Source organism: Prionailurus bengalensis, chromosome A3 (assembly GCF_016509475.1).
Source record: "Prionailurus bengalensis isolate Pbe53 chromosome A3, Fcat_Pben_1.1_paternal_pri, whole genome shotgun sequence".
Lineage (NCBI taxonomy): Eukaryota > Metazoa > Chordata > Mammalia > Carnivora > Felidae > Prionailurus > Prionailurus bengalensis.
In genome coordinates this window covers 129,216,852-129,237,982 of record NC_057354.1, presented here as the reverse complement: position 1 = coordinate 129,237,982, position 21,131 = coordinate 129,216,852, and the positions used below count along the sequence as shown (strand labels likewise).

The 21,131-nt window shown below is 42.5% G+C and overlaps 1 protein-coding gene and 1 long non-coding RNA gene across 3 annotated transcripts in view; one reads left to right on the top strand and one right to left on the bottom strand.

Moving 5' to 3' along the window:
- NBAS (NBAS subunit of NRZ tethering complex) overlaps positions 1-21,131 on the bottom strand; it is a 339,195-nt gene that overhangs the window by 24,621 nt on the left and 293,443 nt on the right. For both annotated transcript variants that reach the window (XM_043604496.1, XM_043604497.1), the window contains one exon: positions 11,804-11,999. In XM_043604496.1, coding sequence (XP_043460431.1) covers positions 11,804-11,999 — 196 coding nt within the window. The remainder of the gene's footprint in view (positions 1-11,803; positions 12,000-21,131) is intronic.
- Positions 870-20,144, top strand: LOC122497452. Its single transcript, XR_006301118.1, has 3 exons — positions 870-1,118; positions 8,829-9,067; positions 20,016-20,144. It is a non-coding gene; the product is annotated as an uncharacterized LOC122497452 (long non-coding RNA).

The window sequence follows — 21,131 nt, the reverse complement described above, 5'->3', positions numbered from 1 at the left end:
GTCTACATAGGTTTCCTGAGGACACCATGAAAAGGAAGAGATTAGGAAAAAGTGATTCTTGCTTCCAAGATCATTTAGATTTTTTAAAATATTTTTTGAGAGAGAAAGAGAGAGAGAGAGAGAGAGAGAATCCCAAGCAGGATCTATGTTGTCAGTGCAGAGCCTGACGCAGGGCTTCATCTCCTGAAACATGAGATCATGACCTGAGTCGAAATCAAGAGGCAGACGCTTAACCGATTGAGCCACCCAGGTGTCCCAAGATCATTTAGGTTTATTTTCAGAAACTGTAACAGCCTGTAAATTTTTAGGAAGTGTAGTGTATCTAAAAGGAGAGAAAGATTTTTAAAAAACTGTAAATTAGGGGCGCCTGGGTGGCTCAGTCAGTTATTTGGCTCAGGTCATGATCTCATGGCTTGTGAATTCGAGTCCCGCTTTGGGGTCTGTGCTGACAAGCTGGAAGCCTACAGCCTGCTTCAGATTGTGTCTCTCTCTCTCTCTCTGCCTCTCCCTGACTTGTGCTCTCTCAAAAATAAACATTAAAAAAAAATTTTTTTTAATAAATTAAAAAAAAGCAGTTTTAAATTATCTATTACTGTAGCTGCAAAAGCTTCACCTTACATGAGAGAAGAATGTGGGCCTGAAAATGGACTCGAGTGCCTGTTTTTTTAACACGAGAAAGAATACGCCTTGCCAGATGATCAGTACACACAGTAAAACCTTAGATTATGAGTAACTTGTTCTGTGAGTGTTCTGCAAGACAAGCAAACCTTTCTAATAAATTTTAACTTGATGAACGAGCAGTGTCTTGCAATATATATGCAGTATATGACAACAAATGTCATATGATCACCAACTGAGCCAATGTTTCTCCCTCTCCCCCTGCCTCTCTCGCTGTGGGACTGTGGGTGATCACCAATGCAATGTCACATTTCTGCAAAATCCTCAAAAGGAGGCAAAAGCAAGTGTCACTGGCCAGGTTCCTTGTTCAAGTTGCACTAAAAGGAAAAGATTCCACTGAGCGATAGATAGCAGTGATTCCATTAGTGATAGTGAAAGTCGTGCTACACAATAACCCTCTTCTCTCGTCTCCCTCATACCAGCCATGAAGGCTTTTAAAGGTAAGTGCAGGTTCATTTGTTTACTTTTCTTTATATTTTGTATTTTCTTTATTATTTTGCATTATATTACAGTATTGTAGTCATTTTTACGTGAGTATTTTTGGGTTGTGGAACGAATCATCTGAGTTTCCATTATTTCTTGTGGGAGAATTTGCTTTGATATACAAGTACTTTGGATTACAAGAATGCTTCCGGAACAAATTATGCTTGTATACATATTAAAATATCTAAATTGATCTAAATTTACCAAGATAATATAAGCTTATCTTGTTTATCATATCCTATAAGATTTTAAACATAAATTCAGGTAACCAAAACAAAATGAATTTTTGTATAAAGAAATATACACATTTACAAAGGACTTACAGCCTGAACAAAATGGCTTTGACCCATTTTTCCCTACTCCTCTCTTAAGCACAACTATAAACTTTGGAAATAACGAGAGAAAACAAAAGAACTCTTAAAGGTGGAAAAAAGAAAGTTAACTAGTTGGGACCTGAAGACTGGACAAACAACACAGGTCTGGGGTCTGGCATCCCCTCACCCAACCGAAGGATACTCAGACTCAGTATTTCCTGACTCCTGATTGAAAAATACAAGACAGGCCAGGTAAGGTCATTTCTCGTCAGAGTTCCAGAAGGAAGGGAGAAAGAACGTGGAGTTTAAAGAGTATTTTAAGAAGTAACATTTAAAAACATCCCAAATCTTGGGGCGCCTGGGTGGCGCAGTCAGTTAAGCGTCCGACTTCAGCCAGGTCACCATCTCGCGGTCTGTGAGTTCGAGCCCCGCGTCAGGCTCTGGGCTGATGGCTCAGAGTCTGGAGCCTGTTTCCGATTCTGTGTCTCCCTCTCTCTCTGCCCCTCCCCCATTCATGCTCTGTCTCTCTCTGTCCCAAAAATAAATAAACGTTGAAAAAAAATTAAAAAAAAAAAATAAAAACATCCCAAATCTGGTGGAAGACATTAACCTACAGATTCAAGAAGATGAGCTAACCCCAAACAGGGGTTAGTGAGTCCAAAGAAATCCATGCCCGGACACATCATAATTAAACTCTTAAAAATTAAAGAAAAAAAAAAATCTTGAAAGTGGCCAGAGAGAGAATACAGTACCTATAGAGAGAAAAGCAATTTTAATAACAGTGTATTGCTTATGTGAAGCCGCAGAGGCCAGAAAGAACTGGCCCAATATTTCTCAAGTATTAAAAGAACTGTCAATTACAAATTCTATATACAGTAAAACTATCCTTTAGGAAAAAAAGGGGGAAATGAAACCATTCTCAGGGAAGGAAAACTAAAAGAATCTGTTACAAACAGCCTTCGTCTTAAAGACTGGCTAAAGAAACTTCTTCAAATAGAAAGGACATGGGTTTTGGCCCAATATATTTTTCTATCACAACTAGTAACGCTCATTAATGGCTGCAAAAATTAAACAATCTTAAATTGAAGAAAATCACTGTGTCATATATCTGACAAATTATCTGGAAAAACAAAAGAGGGAAGTATTGTTTTGAGTCAGTAAAAGAGAAAGCAATGGGTCTCAGAACCTGCAGAAGTCATGGGAACATGAGATCAACATTAATACCACAGGAATTTAAATTCTCCAAAATACGTGGACACAAGGTGTTGCGTGAACATGAATGCAGACCTAGGAAACAATCAGATTCTCTCTTTTCCAGAGGGTAGCACAGTTCCTATTCAAATATGTATTCCCAGATCCTAAATATACTTCAGGCAAGGGTGAGCAAGCAATACAGTATCTAAACAGCCACAAGATGAAATGGCCATAGAACATATTTTAACATAGAGGGAAAACCAACTGGAGGTGGCTAGCAAATGCTTCCTCATACCTCACCAAGGAGACTGTAAAATAATAAATTTTGCTGGACCTTTCTGACCTTAAGTGCCTCTTCTGTAAGATGAAGGTAACATAGTGCATGATAGTTCTGGTTATTAAATAAGAGAGTGTGAATAAAATAGGCTGCAGAAAGACTGGCCCATTGTAGGCACATAATAAATGACAGGTATGATTTATATTACAGCTCCATATAAAAATATGGGCTGTGATTTCTTCTAATAAGAATTGGGTCAACAGATTAGATGGGACAGGAGAAGAACACAAAGAAATGTGGCTGTTTGGGGATAATGGAATCATGGGTTAACTTTCATCCCTTTTTAGAATCTCATTTATTTGTACAATATAGGATTTGCAATGGCTTTATAGCATGTCTTCTAGAGATGAGTGAAAATAATTAGCAATTTCTCACAAGTTTTTCTTCTATGTTTTGTTTGATTTTATCCTTTTTTCCCTCGAGAGAGAAAGTAATAATATGCCTCTGTCTCTCTGAGTGAGCGGGGGGCGGGGGGGTGGTGGTGAAAATGTCCAATATTTCACAGGCACCCTATAGTTCGCGATGATTCCATACAGACACCTCGAACTGAACATTACTGGATTTTAAAGGGCAAAATTCACATGTGAGTCAAACATAAAGATATCTCTTTCCCTTTTGTCTCTGAAAGCGATGCTTCTGTCTTCACTGAATTAGGTGACTTTAGCCCTTGCTGTAAGTCAATTTGTCAAGTAGCTACAGCCTCCTTATCAGACATTGAGTCACTGTCCTTGAAAAAGTGGACTGAGTCACCTATTCTCAGATGAAAACAGCTTTAACTTGAAATTCCTCTGTGGCCGCGGACAGTGAACATGACTGTCGTAAACTGAGGCGCCCCTCCTGAAATCTGCATCTTCCCCCAGGCACGGACAACGTGGCTTATTTGATCTTCAGATATGTGTGAATATGAAATCAGTATTAATGTACATAACCATACTATGTGAACAGAAAATAATTAGCGTCACATAAAGGATTATTCTCAATGTACTACCATCAATCACCACAGTCCTACCTTCCATATGGGCTGATGAGCTGTTACACTGCCTCTACGATTTATGAAATTTTGGGGGTAAATCTGAAATTATTTCAAAACTAAAAGTTAAAAGAAACAAACAAGAGAAGTCATCCCCAGCTACCTCATATCCTCACCACCCTGTAAGATGCAAACGCTGGGATGTCTCCTGCCTCTCCTCCCCTTCGTCCTCCAACCTTTCCCTCTAAGCCCGAGAAGGAAGGAAGGGACAGCACTGCTACGCACGACGTCAGGAGCACCACCCGTGTGGTGGCTGAGGTTCTTGCACCTCTAGGCAGGAGGCTCTGGATGTGATTCCCCCTCTACAGACAGAGCCGAAGAGGCTCCCCAGCTGACCTGGCCCTGGGGGAAGTGTCCCGGGGTGGAGGAAGCAGTCCCACCCAGGAGCAGTTGCTAAACCCGAGTGTGCGTCCCAGGAAGAGGTTGCCGTGACCCAGGAAACGTACAAGGCTCTGAAGAAGGTCTGCCTAGTGAAGGGGAGAAGCAGGGCCTCCCCATCTGACCACACCGCCCCCCACCCCCCAAAAACGTCCTTTTGAGTGAAAACACAGCCCTGACCTCCAGTGTCTTTCTCCACAAAACTAGTTTGTCCTCTGCTCTTTCCTCATGCTGCTCTGTCTTTAGCAACTTAAGCAAACCTCAGAGGGGCACTAAATGTGTTTCTTGTCCCCCCACGTCTAAGCAGTCACCGGGCCCCTGGGATTAACTCCTTCAGCTCTCTTTACCCTCCTCTATCTTCACAGCTGGTACCAAGTTCAGGGCCAAGTTTGGGCAACCTGACCCCTGCTTTTGTCCCCTGCCTGGCACCCTCCAGTCTGTTGTTCGTGAAGAGGTCAGAGGGTCTCTCCTAAAAACGCATCTCTCAGGGGCGCCTGGATGGTGCAGTCGGTTAAGCGTCCGACTTCAGCCAAGTCACAATCTCGCGGTCCGGGAGTTCGAGCCCCATGTCGGGCTCTGGGCTGACGGCTCAGAGCCTGGAGCCTGTTTCCGATTCTGTGTCTCCCTCTCTCTCTGCCCCTCCCCCGTTCATGCTCTGTCTCTCTCTGTCCCAAAAATAAATAAACGTTGAAAAAATAAAATAAAATAAAAACGCATCTCTGATCATGCAGCTTCTCACGTCTCTCTCCCACGCGGTCTCCGCACCACCACGGTAAAATGTGCACAGGACACTGGGGGCTCTGCTGCGCTGAACTGAGTTCGGGAATCACCTCCTCAGAGCAGTCTCTCCTCACTGCCTCCAGGCAGGACGACTGCATGCCCTGCCCTGAACCCTATGCACTGTGCAGACTCTTAACAGCAGCGTTAGAGCCTTCGGGGTACGGACTTCTTTGTGCGCGTATCTACGTGCTCTGCTGGACTGGGATCCCCACACAAACAGCGTACATTTACCTGGACCAGAGTTAGAGATACACACATACCATCCCATTTAGTCTTCACACATCCACGCATTATGTCCGTTTTACAGATGAGGAAACTGAGGTTGTGAGAGGTTTAGTAACTTCTCCAAGGCCACAGAGCGAGTGAGTGGTAAAACTGGGATCTGAATGCAGTTTTGTGTGAAGCGCCCAAACGCTTTACTGCTAACTGTCTGGTCTCTTGTCTATCCCCAGAGTATACAGGGAATGGTGCATAAACCATGCCGGAAGAATCTTCGATGAATATTTCACAGACCACGGTTACTAGGCATGGCATTTTTCAGCACGTTTTAATTGAGCAGCAAAGAACATACGCAGTGCTCTGTACTGAGCCAGGGAAAAACGCTACTAGATGAAGCAATGCTTTCTGTTTTCTTTTTTTTTTTCTTAATTTTTTTTTTTCAACGTTTATTTATTTTTGGGACAGAGAGAGACAGAGCATGAACAGGGGAGGGGCAGAGAGAGAGGGAGACACAGAATCGGAAACAGGCTCCAGGCTCCGAGCCATCAGCCCAGAGCCCGACGCGGGGCTCGAACTCCCGGACCGCGAGATCGTGACCTGGCTGAAGTTGGACACTTAACCGACTGCGCCACCCAGGCGCCCCTCTGCTTTTTTTTTAAGGTTATTTATTTTGAGAGAGAGAGAGCACAGCCGGGGAGGGGCAGACAGAGGGAGAGACATCCCAAGCAAGCTCTGTGCCATCAGCGCAGAGCCCGACGCGGGGCTCAAACTCCCGGACCGCGAGATCGTGACCTGGCTGAAGTTGGACGCTTAACCGACTGCGCCACCCAGGCGCACCAATGCTTTCTGTTTTCTGAAGCAAGCTCCTCATTCCCCTTGCCTAGTCACACTCAACCCAGGCAGTCACAAGCAGAAAGACAAGATGAACAGAACACGCGTGACATGGTGCAATGCTACCCAGACGTTAGAGCTGAGTATCTTTCCCTGGCAGATGGGAAGAAGTGCGGTAAAGGGCCAAGAAGACAGGCATTGACATCAGACAGAACCAGGTTCAAACTCCAGTACGATCGTTCACAAGCTGGGTGACCGTAATAGGTTATGTGACCTCATCTCAAACAGAGACTGGTAACGACTTTGCAAGCTGTTCTAAAGAGTACACGCAGTAATGTGCACTTAATACACATTCCTCAGTCCCATCTTCTTCCCTCAACGATGCCCATGACAAGAAGGAATATCTTTAAAGGAAAGGAGCCCTAAGTCATCAAGAGAGGCCTTCCGAGGTGCCTCTTCCAAAGGTGGAAGGTGCCTCTTCCAAATAGTTGCAGAACCCAGTAACACTGACGCTCTCTCGACCTGAAAAGGCACATCAAGCTCTATTAGAACATTTCAGATCTCTTGCTTCTGTCCAGACAAACATGCTTGTGAATCATTTGCTTCCATACAACAAGCAGCCGGCTGGTCAGAAATCACTGGGAGCAAAGTACAGCAAATTAATACAAAACAGTATCAGTCTAAAAGCACCAGGCCACTTTGTAAGGAAACCTTTCCATTATTCCAAGGAAATCATTTTGCTTGTACGTAAGTGGGAAGCAGCATGGTCTGAGCCTTCATCATTCACGGCAAGAACAGCAGATTGAAGCTCAGGGGTCCTGGCCTTGCCATTTTAAAGGTGACCTTAGGTAAGTTTTTAAAAATTGAATATTCATTTATTCAGCAGATATTTACCGAGTGTCCTTAAGATCCATGTTCTCATGTTATTTATATTCTAATGGAAGAAGAAAGACATCATATAATAGAATGACAGACAGAAGGACAGGCAGGGAGAAGTGAGCAGATACTGGTGATCAGAAGAAAACTAAGAGGTTGTGAAATTGATCGTGACTGGGGCCTGATTTAGGATGCAGTATTTTAGAAATGGTGACATTTAAGCTAAAATCAGAGGAAGTAACTTCTTGTTTCTGGACAGCATGTCCTTTTCTATAAAATGTGACTTTGGAATTGGCATGCTTTTGAAAGTCTCCTCTGGTTCCAGGAATCGGTTTCCATGGCTAGCAAAGATGTATTACATGTACGGGTAATTCACATGTGTGGGATATATTATATGTGTGTGGGCACATAGGCACATATATTTTTAACATCAAATCTTATCCTATACTTGATTAAGCAAACCATTTAGGGCAGGGAGTCTTAGCTTTGAAGACATTTAAGGTGACAGTAAATTCTTTGTAAGAAACTAAATCTAGCTTTGCATCCTGAAGCTGTTCCACTGGTCTTGGTCTGATAAAGAAGTGTGTATTTTGTTAATGTTTTGGCAAAACGAAGCCAAACTGGCCTTTGACCAGAGGAGTTAATATGTCCTTGCATGTTTCAAAGTAGACAAAATGCATGAATTTGTAATAAGATTAGGAGTTTCCTTAAACTAATTTTTCTAGTGATCACTTACAACCACAAATCCAGACAGATCGAAATTTTAAAAGGTGAAACTCGGGGCGCCTGGGTGGCGCAGTCAGTTAAGCGTCCGACTTCAGCCAGGTCACGATCTCGCGGTCCGTGAGTTCGAGCCCCGCGTCAGGCTCTGGGCTGATGGCTCAGAGCCTGGAGCCTGTTTCCGATTCTGTGTCTCCCTCTCTCTCTGCCCCTCCCCCGTTCATGCTCTGTCTCTCTCTGTCCCAAAAATAAATAAAAAAACGTTGGAAAAAAAAAAAAAAGGTGAAACTCTAAGCCACATGTCCCTTTTTATACAAAAAAGAAAAAACAATAAGGTGAAGGGGTATGGAATCTTTTAAGGAAACATCAGTATTTTGACCCATATTTTTCATGCACCAGTTAACCAGAAAATTACAAAACCTGAAAAACTCAGATAAATTATACCAAGGGAATTAATACAATACATTCCTCCCTTCCCCCTCCTTAAGTCTTCCCCCTTCCTTCTCTCCTGTACTCCATGCTGGGGTACTTTTCTGGAATGGAAAAGGAGGCCTCTCAAGCTGTTGAAAAATGAGGGCCTCTGAATTTTTAATTCTGTTAACTAATCATTAGAAAACTAGGAATTGCTGTCTCTCTGAGAACCAGTGAGGTAGCAGGCTCCACAGACTCTGCGTTTAATTTTGCAGGAGCTGGCTGGTTTCCCGGCAACACATTGATTTGTAGGGCCACTACTTTGGGCACCTCGAGGATAATTAAATATTAAGTCCCTCTTTGATGTATGCAAAGTCTGCCTAAGAGGATTACCAGCCACAGCGAAGGTAGCAGTCCTACATTTTCTGGTAATTGAACGTTGCAATATCATTATCTAGTCTTATCTTTGCTCTGTAAGAATCTGCCTCTACCCTTAATATTACCTTTGAGAACAGAGAAAGGGGTAGGGAGTGGAGAAAACGAGAGCCTGTGTAATCAACATTTTGGGGTCTTCTAGGTGTTTGGGATATGGAGATGAAGAAGACTCTAATGTGTGTGGAAGAAAGAAGAGTGAGCAAACCATCCTCTGTCTCCTCCAGCTCAAGGTTCCATTTTGCACACCAAGAAGGCAAGGCTCACGGTTTAGGAATCTTTTCCAAGATGATGAAGCAATGGAGGTGGGAGGGTGGCCAAGATAATAGGCTTCTGAAGGATTTGTGCACCAGCACCCCGATCTTTCTACTGCTCGAGTGAAAGGTAAAACAGTTTTTTAAAAACAATAATGGAGACAGCTTCAGATTTGAACTAGGAGCGTAATTCTGTAACACTCTACAAGCTGCGGTTTTTCCCACTGTGAAGCCACAATTTTTCCACATTCGCTCTCCATGTAGCAGTTATTTACAATGATAAACAGAGTGCCCTGGCCAAATACGCTTGCCCTCCAAAACAGATTTCACACAGCAATGCCAGACTGACACAGAATACTTAATTTTTATAGGAGGAGGAGATACTCACTGATTTGATTTATTTTGGAACACTATAGATGAATGACATAATTAAACTATGGTAGTTTTGTTATTTCCACTACCAAATACTTCAAAGAAACTCAGCTCAATAGCTTCAGAGAACAGGGAAATTGCTCTTCTATGAGGACAAAGTAAGAGGGGGAGAACCGAAAAGGGGTAAGGAGGCACGGGACGAGTTTTACTGGAGCCAGGGGCGTTGGGAGAGAGGTTTTCTAAGGGCCTGAAAAAGTTTTCGCCACCAGAGCAAACAGTGGTGAAATGAGACTCTCCGTACACACCGTGCAAAGGACAGAAACCAGACTGCGCTCAGTGAAATGGTCAGGTCAATTCAGAAAAGTACACGGAAGAGGAATCTTAACAAAAGGCTGAGCTCCCTTAAATCCTGTATTTGGAAAAAGTTTTGCTATGACGAAATTAAAATCTCAGAAATACCCAGAAATCACTGAAATCATATAAAAGATGGTATACCTTTTATACCTTGTTCTCTGGGTAACTGGAAAGTTAAGAAAAGCTTAAAAGAAGAAATCATGGTTATACTCCTACTCTTTCTGAAGCATTTTGGCCCAAATACGCAAGTGTGTGTTCTACTGTTTCAACATGACAGGTAAGATAGATGTTCTCCCTTTCCCTGGCCTCCACGTTGTTTGGTAGTATTTTTGGTATATTGATCTGACGTAACGCGAAGTGAGGCTCCGACCGGAGAAACCGGCCTCATCGTTCTGGCAGGCTTCAGCCAACAGCGAAGACGAAACTGAGCAAGGTTGAGCACTTGAAAAATGGAGGTTCTGTCAGAAAAGTACCTAACGGTAGGGGCGTTCATTTGTTTCAGAATGAGTCAGAATCCAAGATTCCACGTGGCAAAAATAATATGACCTAATTTTGAGTTTAACTCAAGAGATGCTACGTGAACCTTCCTGTCGCTAGAAACAAGCATACTTCGAACGTCTACTGTGCCGGAGACCTGGAATATATTTTGTAGCCTATTGCATCTGTGTTCATAGACCACTCTTTAAAAAGACGGTTAGTGATCCCTTCATGTAATGCAAGGCAACATGTTGAGACTAAGTATGTTGGTAAGGTCATGGGGCTTCAGAAAGAGTATTATTCAGATACCAGTGACTTTTAATACAACCCATTTCAGGAATTTGGCAAGATTAAGAGAATACCTGATAATCCATCTCTTCTGAATCTCAAATTCTCTAATTCTAAAGAATACATAAGAGTAGTTACCCGTTTCTCTCATGTAGGAAAATAAGAATACTTAAAATAATAATTGTGAAGTTCTGAGATGAGTCTCAAGATATTCTTAGTATCTGATGCATTTTTTAAAAGAAAAATTCATTGTTCTTTCGATGTAGTAATAAGGACATAAACATTAATTAGAAAGCGAAGCTTTAAAATTAGAAGGTACATTGAGTTGCAGTCAGACTTCCAGGAAAGTCTCCTGCAGAGTAGATTATGTGGGAAGCCTTATTCTTTTGGCGTATGGTCTGCAGGCTGACACACTTGACTGAGATTACTGATCCTTACATCCTATGTCTTTAGGCTGCATCAATTTAGAGTTTGAGCCAAACTTCAATGGCTACCGTATTTCTTTGATTTAGGAATCAGTATTCTCATTTACTCAATCAACAAATATTTGAGCTCCCAATGTGTGCCCAGCATACTTAGGGGAATTCAAAAGACAATATATCCTCCAGGGCTTCTGAATTTTCCACAGTAGTGGGGAGACAAGACAATAACAGTAACAACAATAATAATTATTATAATTATATTATAATTATAATTATTATATATAATAATTATATACATAATTATATATGTATAATCATAAAATATATATAATTATATATAATAATAATAATAATAATAATTATTATTATTATATAGCTAAAGCTCAAATGTGTGGAATTCAAGGTTTAATTAAGTTTGAAGTGGTCAGGGAAGGTTCCAGAGAGATGGCAGACCAAGTGAGTCTTGAAGGATGAGTGGAGAAACTAAGATCTTGTGTGTGCCTACGTTGTCGATATAGGGACAGAAGAGAGAGGAGGGCACCTGCCTGCCTGGGTAGAGTATGAAAAAAGTGAATTAGCTAAACTGCACACTGAATTTCCATTTAGATCCGCATTTCTCCAGGGACAGGGAGAGTTGCGATAATTAACGGATACTGTCAAGAATCCTGACTATATCCTCTGAAGAGAAAAATGCCACACACATGTGAAGTGAATGAGACATCACTCCAGCACCTATGCACGTCCAAACACATGGAAAAATCCAAACCAATCCAATCCAATCCAATCCAATCCAAACGTATTTAACTACTAAACAGCTGGACTGAGGAACACAGTGGAAAGTCTGTATTACCAAGCTGATTATTCACTGGAGGGTGGTTTAAAGTAATCGAGAAATAACCGCCAATTATTTTTAATAGGGAAAGCATGCAAAAACCAGTCGGACGCTCCCTTACCTGTCTCTGGGGCCAAGCGGCTTTGAGAATGGCTTCCGTTCGAAAGAACACAAGGAGCTTGCCATCCTCCTCAGTCAGGTTAAATGACTGTCCCAAAATCTGCAGCACTTGAATGCGGGGCCTCACGGGCCAGGTGTCATCAGCACAGAAAGGCCGCAGCCACAACAGCAGGTCCTCAGAGGAAACCAGGTCTTCCCTGAAGGGCAAAACCAAGGGTTAGGCAGAAACTCCTAAACCTTCTTTAAAAAAAATTCCAGTAACCCAATATAGTGATTGAGCCAAAGACTTGTTTGTTGGGTGACCTTGCCTTTTTTCCTATTGAGAAGAGAAATTGAGGTTCTTCTTTTTTTTTTTTAATTTTTTTTAATGTTTATTTTTGAGAGAGAGAGAGAGACAGAGACTGAGACAGAGACTGAGTGTGAGCAGGGGAGGGGCAGAGAGAGGGAGACACAGAATCCGAAGCTGGCTCCAGGCTCTGGGCTGTCAGCACAGAGACTGACGCGCCGAAGTTGGACGCTTACCTGACTGAGCCACCCAGGTGCCCCAAGAAATTTAGGTTCTAAATGGCTTAAAGAAACCATATTAGGTATTTAAAAACTATGTAAAATGAATGTAGTTTTTACATATTTTATAGTATCATATTGAGTTACATAAAGCAGATGAAAAATAACCATGTTCTTAGCTACTCTATTTCTTATGAAAAGCTTAATAAGTATGTATTTCTATTAATGCTACTAACAGAAGTAGGCATCATTCTAAGTAATTTTAGGTAAACTAGTTTATCTAAACGAGTTGACAATACCTATGCAAAATCATTATTATAAATATTCCATTTTATTTAAATTTTTTTCCATTTGCAGAGATTACTGACATAACATCATACAAGTTTAAGGTGAATAATATAATGGTTTGATATATGTATATTGTGGAATGATTATTAATAAGTTAACATCCATTACCTGACATAGTTACAAAATTTTTTCTCGAGATTAGAATTTTTAAAATCTACTCTTTTAATAACCTTCAAATATATAATATTGTTAACTGTAGTCCTTACGCTGTACATGTAAATTCCTTTTTATAGATGAGGAAATAGCCTTTAAGGAAAGGCTGTGATATGCCCACACACATCTAGAATAGCGCAATATGACCCCAAAGTCCATGTTCTTTCTACACTTTTCTCTCTGATAGAATTTCAATACAGGGTTAGAGTATCAAGTTTTCTACTAAAGATAAAATATGAATGCATGGTTATTAAAGACCTGGGAAGTCTGAAAGGCTTCAGAGAAGGGAAGATTTGTACGACTTTCTATCCAGTGCTAGAATCTATTCCTTTGTAAACCCAAATGGGCCATCTCAGGAAAACAACTCCTTTGATGATGATGTCAAAGAATTACTATTGATTACGGTTAAGAGGCCTCATATAGATACCTCACGTGCACAACAGCCCCAGAGAGTAGTGCTACAGCACTGACATACAGGTTTTGCTGTAACGACATCCTTATGAGGCTTCCAGCAATATATCACCAAGTCCCAAATTCCACGACCCAACAAGACCACAGGATGTTTTTTAAAATTCTACAATACCACTGAGTGTTTCTGTTACTACACATTCTATAATACACTTGTCAGTACAGTTTCATGGAAATTAGATTTAAAAAACAATTCATCACTTGTATTTAGGAATAAAAGAAATTCTAAAACACCATGGAAAAGTGGCTTAAGCATTTTCTAAATCTACGAAGTCGTTTGTCAGTTTTAACTATGTGAGCCCTTGACATGTATCAAAAACGGCAAAATCGGGGTGCAAGAGAAGTAGATTTCTTGGAAATCTATGTGCAAAGTGAGCAGATGGTATCATGTCGGGGAAAAACATTTTGGGGAAACGTGATGGACCTGTGAGCCCTGGCCCCACCATGTGCTAACAACTCTAGATAAAAACCATGAATGTCATCATTCCCATTTTATAGTTAGGTACCAGAGGTCCTGAAAGTCTGTCTCTTGGGAGTCTGTGAAATCAAGATAATGTATAGAATGTACTTAGCCACAGTACATGGCACAGAGGAAGTACTTAATAAATAGTAAGCATCATCTGCATAACGATCATTATGATTATTATCAGTATCATGAAAGCACCAGCTTGTGCATGATGACACAGGGATGAGAATTATAGGATTCCTGCCTTCAAAGAACTAACAATGGTCCAGAAAGATTTTAAAAGTGACTACTATTCAAATTACTAATATATGTAAATATGAACAATCATTTTGGAGGAACAGAGAGTAGGGCCAGGGAAGGCTTCACCGAGGTCGTGGCATTGGAACGGGATCATAAAGGTCAAGTGGGCTACATGTCAATGGCAAGGTGAGAAAATATCATCCAGATCAAGAGAACAGCAAGAAAAAAGAACCAAGGATTTCCAAGGACAGAGCACGTTCAGGGAGCAATGCAAGTGGGCGGTAAAAGAGAGGAGAGAGCTAAGGCAGCACAGGCCTCCTCACCTGGGTAACCGAGAGCATGCACCCCCGGCCACAAAAGCAGTGCAGCTTCATGCTTTGACAGCACAGGATCTGCAGCTGTCAGGCTCACATTCAGCTCCCAGAATCCCCTCTTCCTGACAGCGTGCCAGTGACCGGGAAGTCACTTAATGGCTCTGAGCCTCAGTTCCTCATTAGTAACTTGGAGAGAAGTACAACCCCTTACTTTTGAAGCTTTTGAGAATTAAACAAATATGTAAGTAATAAATTTCAAGCACATAATACATTATCAGACCTATGACTAAGTGCTTCGATTAACTGGCAACCATTATTACTGAGGCCAATATTTGAACTTGGATTCTCTTACTGCCATTATGAATGACTACACGATGCTCCCGAACCAAATAGGGGATATGTTCCAGAACACTGTGGCAGCTGATTAAAATTATTTAGATACTGATGTGATATAGAAAGATTATTATAATGTTTTCCAAGTCAAACTGAGTTCGATTCCATTTACATTAGAGGTTATCATGCAGTTGATAACACTTGATATTTTGGAGGAATCTGCTCTAACTGTGGGTTGACAGTTCAAACACATAATGAAGTCGGAAAAATTCATCCCCAGAACAGAAATGCTGTGTTCTGGAAGCACCGTGTTCCAAATGAGCTTCACTGTATGTCCACGTGAATACTGGTGTTCAATAAGACCACACAGAAACGAAAGGCAGCTCTATAGGAGAGCTACCCAAGGACATGGCCTGGACGCTATCTCCCAAAGACATCAACTGCAAAATGGTTAACATTTTAATTTCAATCTGAGTTTTTAAAGTCTGTAGTCAGTCACTCCCATGACTCATCAAATACACATACACACACATACAGAGAAAGAGCAGGATTTTTGATAAAATGGTAACAAATTGGCAAATCAAGGGGAAGCGTACATAGGTATTATGTTTTTCTATCCTTACAATTTTTCTGTGGGTTTGAAATGTTTGAAGTAAATAGGTGGGTGAAAAATAACCAATTATGACTTTTATAATGTCAAAAAAAAAAGACTGAGAAGAAGGAAAATGATTCCATTTTTAGAGTATCTTATGAAGGCAAGGAGAGGATTTAATGAGCTTAGGAATAAAAAGAACATTGTTTCAAAACATTTTTACTTTATTATGAAAGTCATACAAATGTTTTTAAAAAGTTATAAACAGATAAAAGAAAAAACTGCTCAGAGTTTCACTGCAAATACATAGACATTTTCCACCTTTTTCTCTATAATGAGTATTTTCTGGGGAGGAGGTTTTTTATACTGCACAGAGTAACTTACTACTCTATTTAAAGAAAAATTAGGGGCGCCTGGGTGGCTCAGTCGGTTAGGCTTCCGACTTCAGCTCAGGTCACGATCTCGCGATCCGCGAGTCTGAGCCCCGCGTCGGGCTCTGGGCTGATGGCTCAGAGCCTGGAGCCTGCTTCCGATTCTGTGTCTCCCTCTCTCTCTGCCCCTCCCCCGTTCATGCTCTGTCTCTCTCTGTCTCAAAAATAAATAAAAACGTTAAAAAAAAAATTAAAAAAAAATAAAGAAAAATTAACAACTACTGGAAACACGTTCATACAATCGGTTTGGGATCAAAAAACAGAATCCTCTGAAATAGCTCTATTAACGGAGAAGGACAGCAGCAGCAACAAGAACAACAAAAATATACTCGCCAAACAATTAGTTCTATAGTGGAGCATGACAGGATACTCACTAAAGGAAGGGAACTGTCAACAAACAAAAGCAATTATTGAATCAAAGCAAAAAGACAGATTTTGAGAAAATTAGTAAGCCAATCCTTGGTAAAAGAATTTTCAGATTCTGCCTGGCATACTCATACGAGGAGAACTCAACCTTGCAGTTAAACAGTTAAAGTACATGAAAAGACATGGCAAACACAAAAAGCACTTTACATAGTCTTGATGCACTACACAAAATGAAATTACCGTTCTCATTTGAGAACGGGGGAAGGAAAGATACTGCATTCAAACAGGAAAAACACAGACCACTGTGATTTCTTGTAAACATGAATGTCACAGAATCTGAATGCCTAAAGGGAACAGAGGGTCACTTAGTCGAATCTTCTATATTTGAGTTACAAACTGGCAGCCAAATTTGTGTGTTGCCTTGCACGGCATACGACAATGTTTCAAAATTTAAACATTTTACAGAAAAATCAAGATTTTCCAGTTCCTTTTCCCGGCCTCCCCCCAGTTTTACTGAGATACTAGCGACATACGGAGCTAAGTTTAAAGGTGTAGAGCATAACGATTTGACTTACATGTACTGTGAAATGATTAAACAGTAAGTTAACATCCATCACCTCATTGAGATTTAAAAAAAAAGGGGGCACCTGGGTGGCTCAGTCGGTTAAGCGTCTGACTTCGGCTCGGGTCGTGATCTCACGGTTCGTGAGTTCGAGCCCCGCATCGGGCTCTATGCTGACAGCTGGGAGCCTGGAGGCCTGCTTCGGATTCTGTGACTCCCTCTCTCTCTGCCCCTCCCCCTGCTCGCACTCTGTCTCTGTCTCTCCCAAAAATAAATAAAACGTTAAAAAAAAATTTAAAGAAAAAACAAACCTTTTTCTTGTGATGAGATCTCTTCAGATCTATTCTCCTAACAACCCAGCCCCTCTTGAGAAGCTGAAAGAGGACAAGCGGGCCACTGTTTCCTTTAGACAAGGCGTGTGTGAGCTCCCGTGCCCCTCAGCCTCCACCACCCCCAACCTCTCCTCAAGCCCAGCCCACCTTGCTCATGTCCGTTACCTGCCTGGCCTCAGTGGGGAATGAATGTGCAAACCCTGATCTGTAAAATTCTAGGTGAGGTTAAAAAGGGAGGGAGGAGGGGCGAGCAAGTAAACGTAAGTAAGCAAACAGTGACAGACACCAACACTCATATTCTAAGTAGGTCCCTTGACTCAAGTAACTGACCCACACACCACGTACACTTTGCTCCCTGCATACAGAGCTGGGTGGGGTGGACGCTCCCCAGTGTAGTACCTTCTGTTTCCTGGCTCCCATGAAATAACTGGGGCACCCGGCAAGGAACAAGAGAGAACTGCAAATAAATGAATGCAGGGACACATCAATGGTATTGCAGGAGTGTAGAAAGAAGTGTGACTTTTCTTCAAATAATTAACAGAATTAAATTCTATGAAAACTTCCTGCAAATGAAATCATTTCGATGTGCATACAATTCCAATCTCAAGTCTGAACTTTTGACAAATACTAAGAACCTCTTTGTGGCTGCTCTTGAATGTATGCAACCCAGAATCTCTTCCTCAGGTTCATTTATCAGTAAAAACCTGGGTGCATCTCACTATAATGAGGCAGGAGTGACAGCTATGAAGTCTTAAGCAGAACCTGAGCTGGCCTCGAGAAAGACCACAGTGGGAGGGTGGATCCGCCGTGCTGCCCGTTGACCGGGGCTGTTGGCAGGGCTCAGCGTCGCGGCACACGATGTTCATGCTTTGGGGGCACTCGGCGAACATCTGATGATTTACTCTGTCCCACAGAGCACGAAGACTAAGAAGAAATCAGATTCTATTTGCTTTAGTGGGCTTTCTTTCTCTTTTTTTTCCTTTCATTTTCTGTGCTTAAAAATACTGTGAAATCGCTAGGTAATACCAAAGAGCTCAATGCAGTCTGAATATCTGATGCTGCTGAGTATACATGAAGCTTTTACACAGCTAAAGCTGGACTGTGATCGAGGAGCAATTTAAACAAACAAATAAAATCTTCTAAAATACCCCAATACTTTTGGAGGAAATCTTTCTTCCTTTTTGAGTAGCGTGCAGAGGAATTCCTCATTAGTTATCTGTTTTCTGAGTGGATTTATTTCTGCACGTCCTTTTGAGAATCACTAATATGCCGGTTCACACCCGTGGGCCATTCCTGTTAGGAAACTGTTTAAAGGTATACAAAGGCAGGGAACAGAAGAGGGAATGAGGCCAAGGCAGAGAGAAGTAGACAGAAAAGGCGAGAAAACTGAGGGAGGTAACGCCTGAAGACCTTGCTACATGAAGTTCAGTCCCTGGATGGAGGAGCACTTGGGAGCTGGTTACAAATGTAGAATTTCAGGCCCCACCCAGACCTACTCTAGTAAAGTCTGTATTTTAATAAGACCCGCAGGCAATTCCAGGGCACGATGGCATTTGAGAGGTGCTACCTCACTCACTGTCCATTGCAGGCTCTTTAATGTCAGAAGCAGATGAGATATGGTGAGAGAAATTCATAGCATGTCGTTAGCTGGGCGACCCCGGAAAAATAACAAAACCTGTCTGAGCATCATTTCCTAATCTATAAAATGGAGACAACAATAATAGAATAGGGTGGTTGTAAGGATTTGGTGAGTTGCTGAGAGCCATTCCGGAGATCTTGCCACTGACTGATAGATGCTCGTTAGTTTTTTGTTTTGTTTTTGTTTTTTTTAATTTTTTTTTTTAACGCTTATTTATTTTTGAGACAGAGAGAGACAGAGCATGAACGGGGGAGGGGCAGAAAGAGAGGGAGACACAGAATCGGAAGCAGGCTCCAGGCTCTGAGCCATCAGCCCAGAGCCCGACACGGGGCTCGAACTCCCGGACCGCGAGATCGTGACCTGAGCTGAAGTCGGACGCTTAACCGACTGAGCCACCCAGGCGCCCCTACAGTTTTTTGTTTTTAAACACATGATGATATTTTCTTAATTACGGGTTTACCAAATATATTCTTTTAGAAAAATATTATTTTAGTTATTGGAGGCTTTTAAAATCCATTTATCTTAAGCAATCTAATCAATTAATTCTTAACTCAAACAGGACATTTGGATTCTATTCTTAAAATGTTATAGGCATACATAAAAAATGGGAGAAAACATACTCATCAATTTAATGTGCACGAGCCTCTCAATAATTAATTACCCTAAACTCGTCTTCAATTGTAGAGGTTGTACAAGATTTTTGACACTATTTCAAATTCTTATGATACTCCCCCCTGATGTCCGGAGGCAAGAATGCGGTGAAACTGGAAAGGAAGTCCGTCTGTCCCGACACTCCACTGGTGGCCTGTCTGGGTGTGGTGGCTGTGGTGGCTGACACTTAGCACAGACGAAAGAGGAGGGAAAGAGGGCTTTACGAATGGGGCAGAAGCTGTGGGTCAATGGCAAATCATACTTGTACCAACATAAGGAGTCAAAGGAGGACGTACCCACGACGCCATAAAACCCAACACGTGGTGGTAGCCACGACTCTCCGTATGCAGTCTGCCTGCCAGGACACTATGGGATGGCGTATGCCTAACCTAAGAGCACGTGAATGTGTGTGACAGCTGACAGTGTGCAGAGAAAGAGGTGACTGGCTCTCTAAACATGCCATGGAGGGCAGTGGATGTTCAAGTTTGGGGGCGGGGACCGAGGGAGGCTGATGGTATGTCCCTGAAATACCCAGGCCTGGTGTGGCCTCCTGGGGGTCAGGCAGTCAGGTCAGGCTAAGTAGTGAGTGACTGAGAGGGTTACTTCGAAAGGGTCCAAGTCCCCATGTCGCTCCAAAGACCTCACTGAGAGCTACGTGGAAAGGAGGGACTCCCCCATGTGACGCTGCTGGGCAGAGTTTTGGGAAGAGAAACTGAAGCCAAGGATTTGGGTTTAAAATCCTTGTGGATCCAAAAACTACCTGTCAGGAATAAAAGTTATGACTTTGTCTTTCTTCCTCTTTTTCTTTTTTAAGAAAAAAGAAATTGTTCACTGAAGTTTTTCTGTTGAGAAGACTTTGTTATTCTGTGTCTCTGGAATAAAAAAAGTAAGATCTCGTTCTGTTTCTCCATTCCCCAATGTCTTCCTCTTTGGAAATCAAAGCTAAAAGAAAAAAAAAAAATAGTCTGTATGCAAGACACCCGAGTTGGATTCCTGTGTATCTGTGGCCGGAAACCCACTAAGAAAAATACTGCCTTCTAATCCCTCTGTGACGTGTCCCCTGGAAGGGGCTTAGTGCCCTTCCAGATCCCTGTCATCCCGCGAGGCCAGGCTCCGGGGCGTCCTGCCCTGAGAGCAGCTGTGCTCTGACAGGAGCGGCCGGCAGCGAAGGGGCGGCCGGGCAGGTGCGAGGAGGCGCACGTCTGGGAACGGGGCTGAGGGTCTCCCACGCGGCGTCTCTGCTCTGCCACATCTGCAACGGTTCTGGTAGTTTCCTCAGCCCGGAGTACCGTCACCCTCTTCCTCGTCCTCACAGACTGACATTTCACAGACCAGGCCCAACGTGGCCCCTTGTGTATCCTGCTCTGACCTCCCCAGGCAGAATAAACTGCTCCCTCTACTGTGCTCTCTGTCTAGCACCTGCCCCTCCAGAGTGTGGTAACCAGGGCTGGGGGAGGGGCATGGGGGGCTCGTCGCCCCTGCAAGACTGAGCTTCTGAGGTTGGGGGTTATTTCCTCCCCGTATCTTACTACTCGTGACTCAGCACATGGTGCACATGTAGGTTATCTCATTTCTCTTTAGAACGAGAGGTAAATCGGCCCCTGCTGTGGCTTCCTTCTTACTGAAAGACCCACTGAAAGAGCAAAGGGGATCAGAACAAGCATGTGAGGCAAAAGGCTGAGTCGGCAGAGGGCCCTGACTGCCGTGTTTTCCCACTTTGACCAGTATGGCTTATCCTCTGTCTTCCACTCAAACCTCGGGCACAGAGCAATGCATGGAAATAGGCTGCAAAGGCATCTAAGAGCTGAATCATGACTCAGAGCCTGGCTGGGATCCTGGTTCCATCTCCCAGGCCTACGACTGGGGGCAAGGCCTCCTCCGAAAATGGCAACAGCGTACGCAACCATCAGAAATAATACTCAGGGAAGCT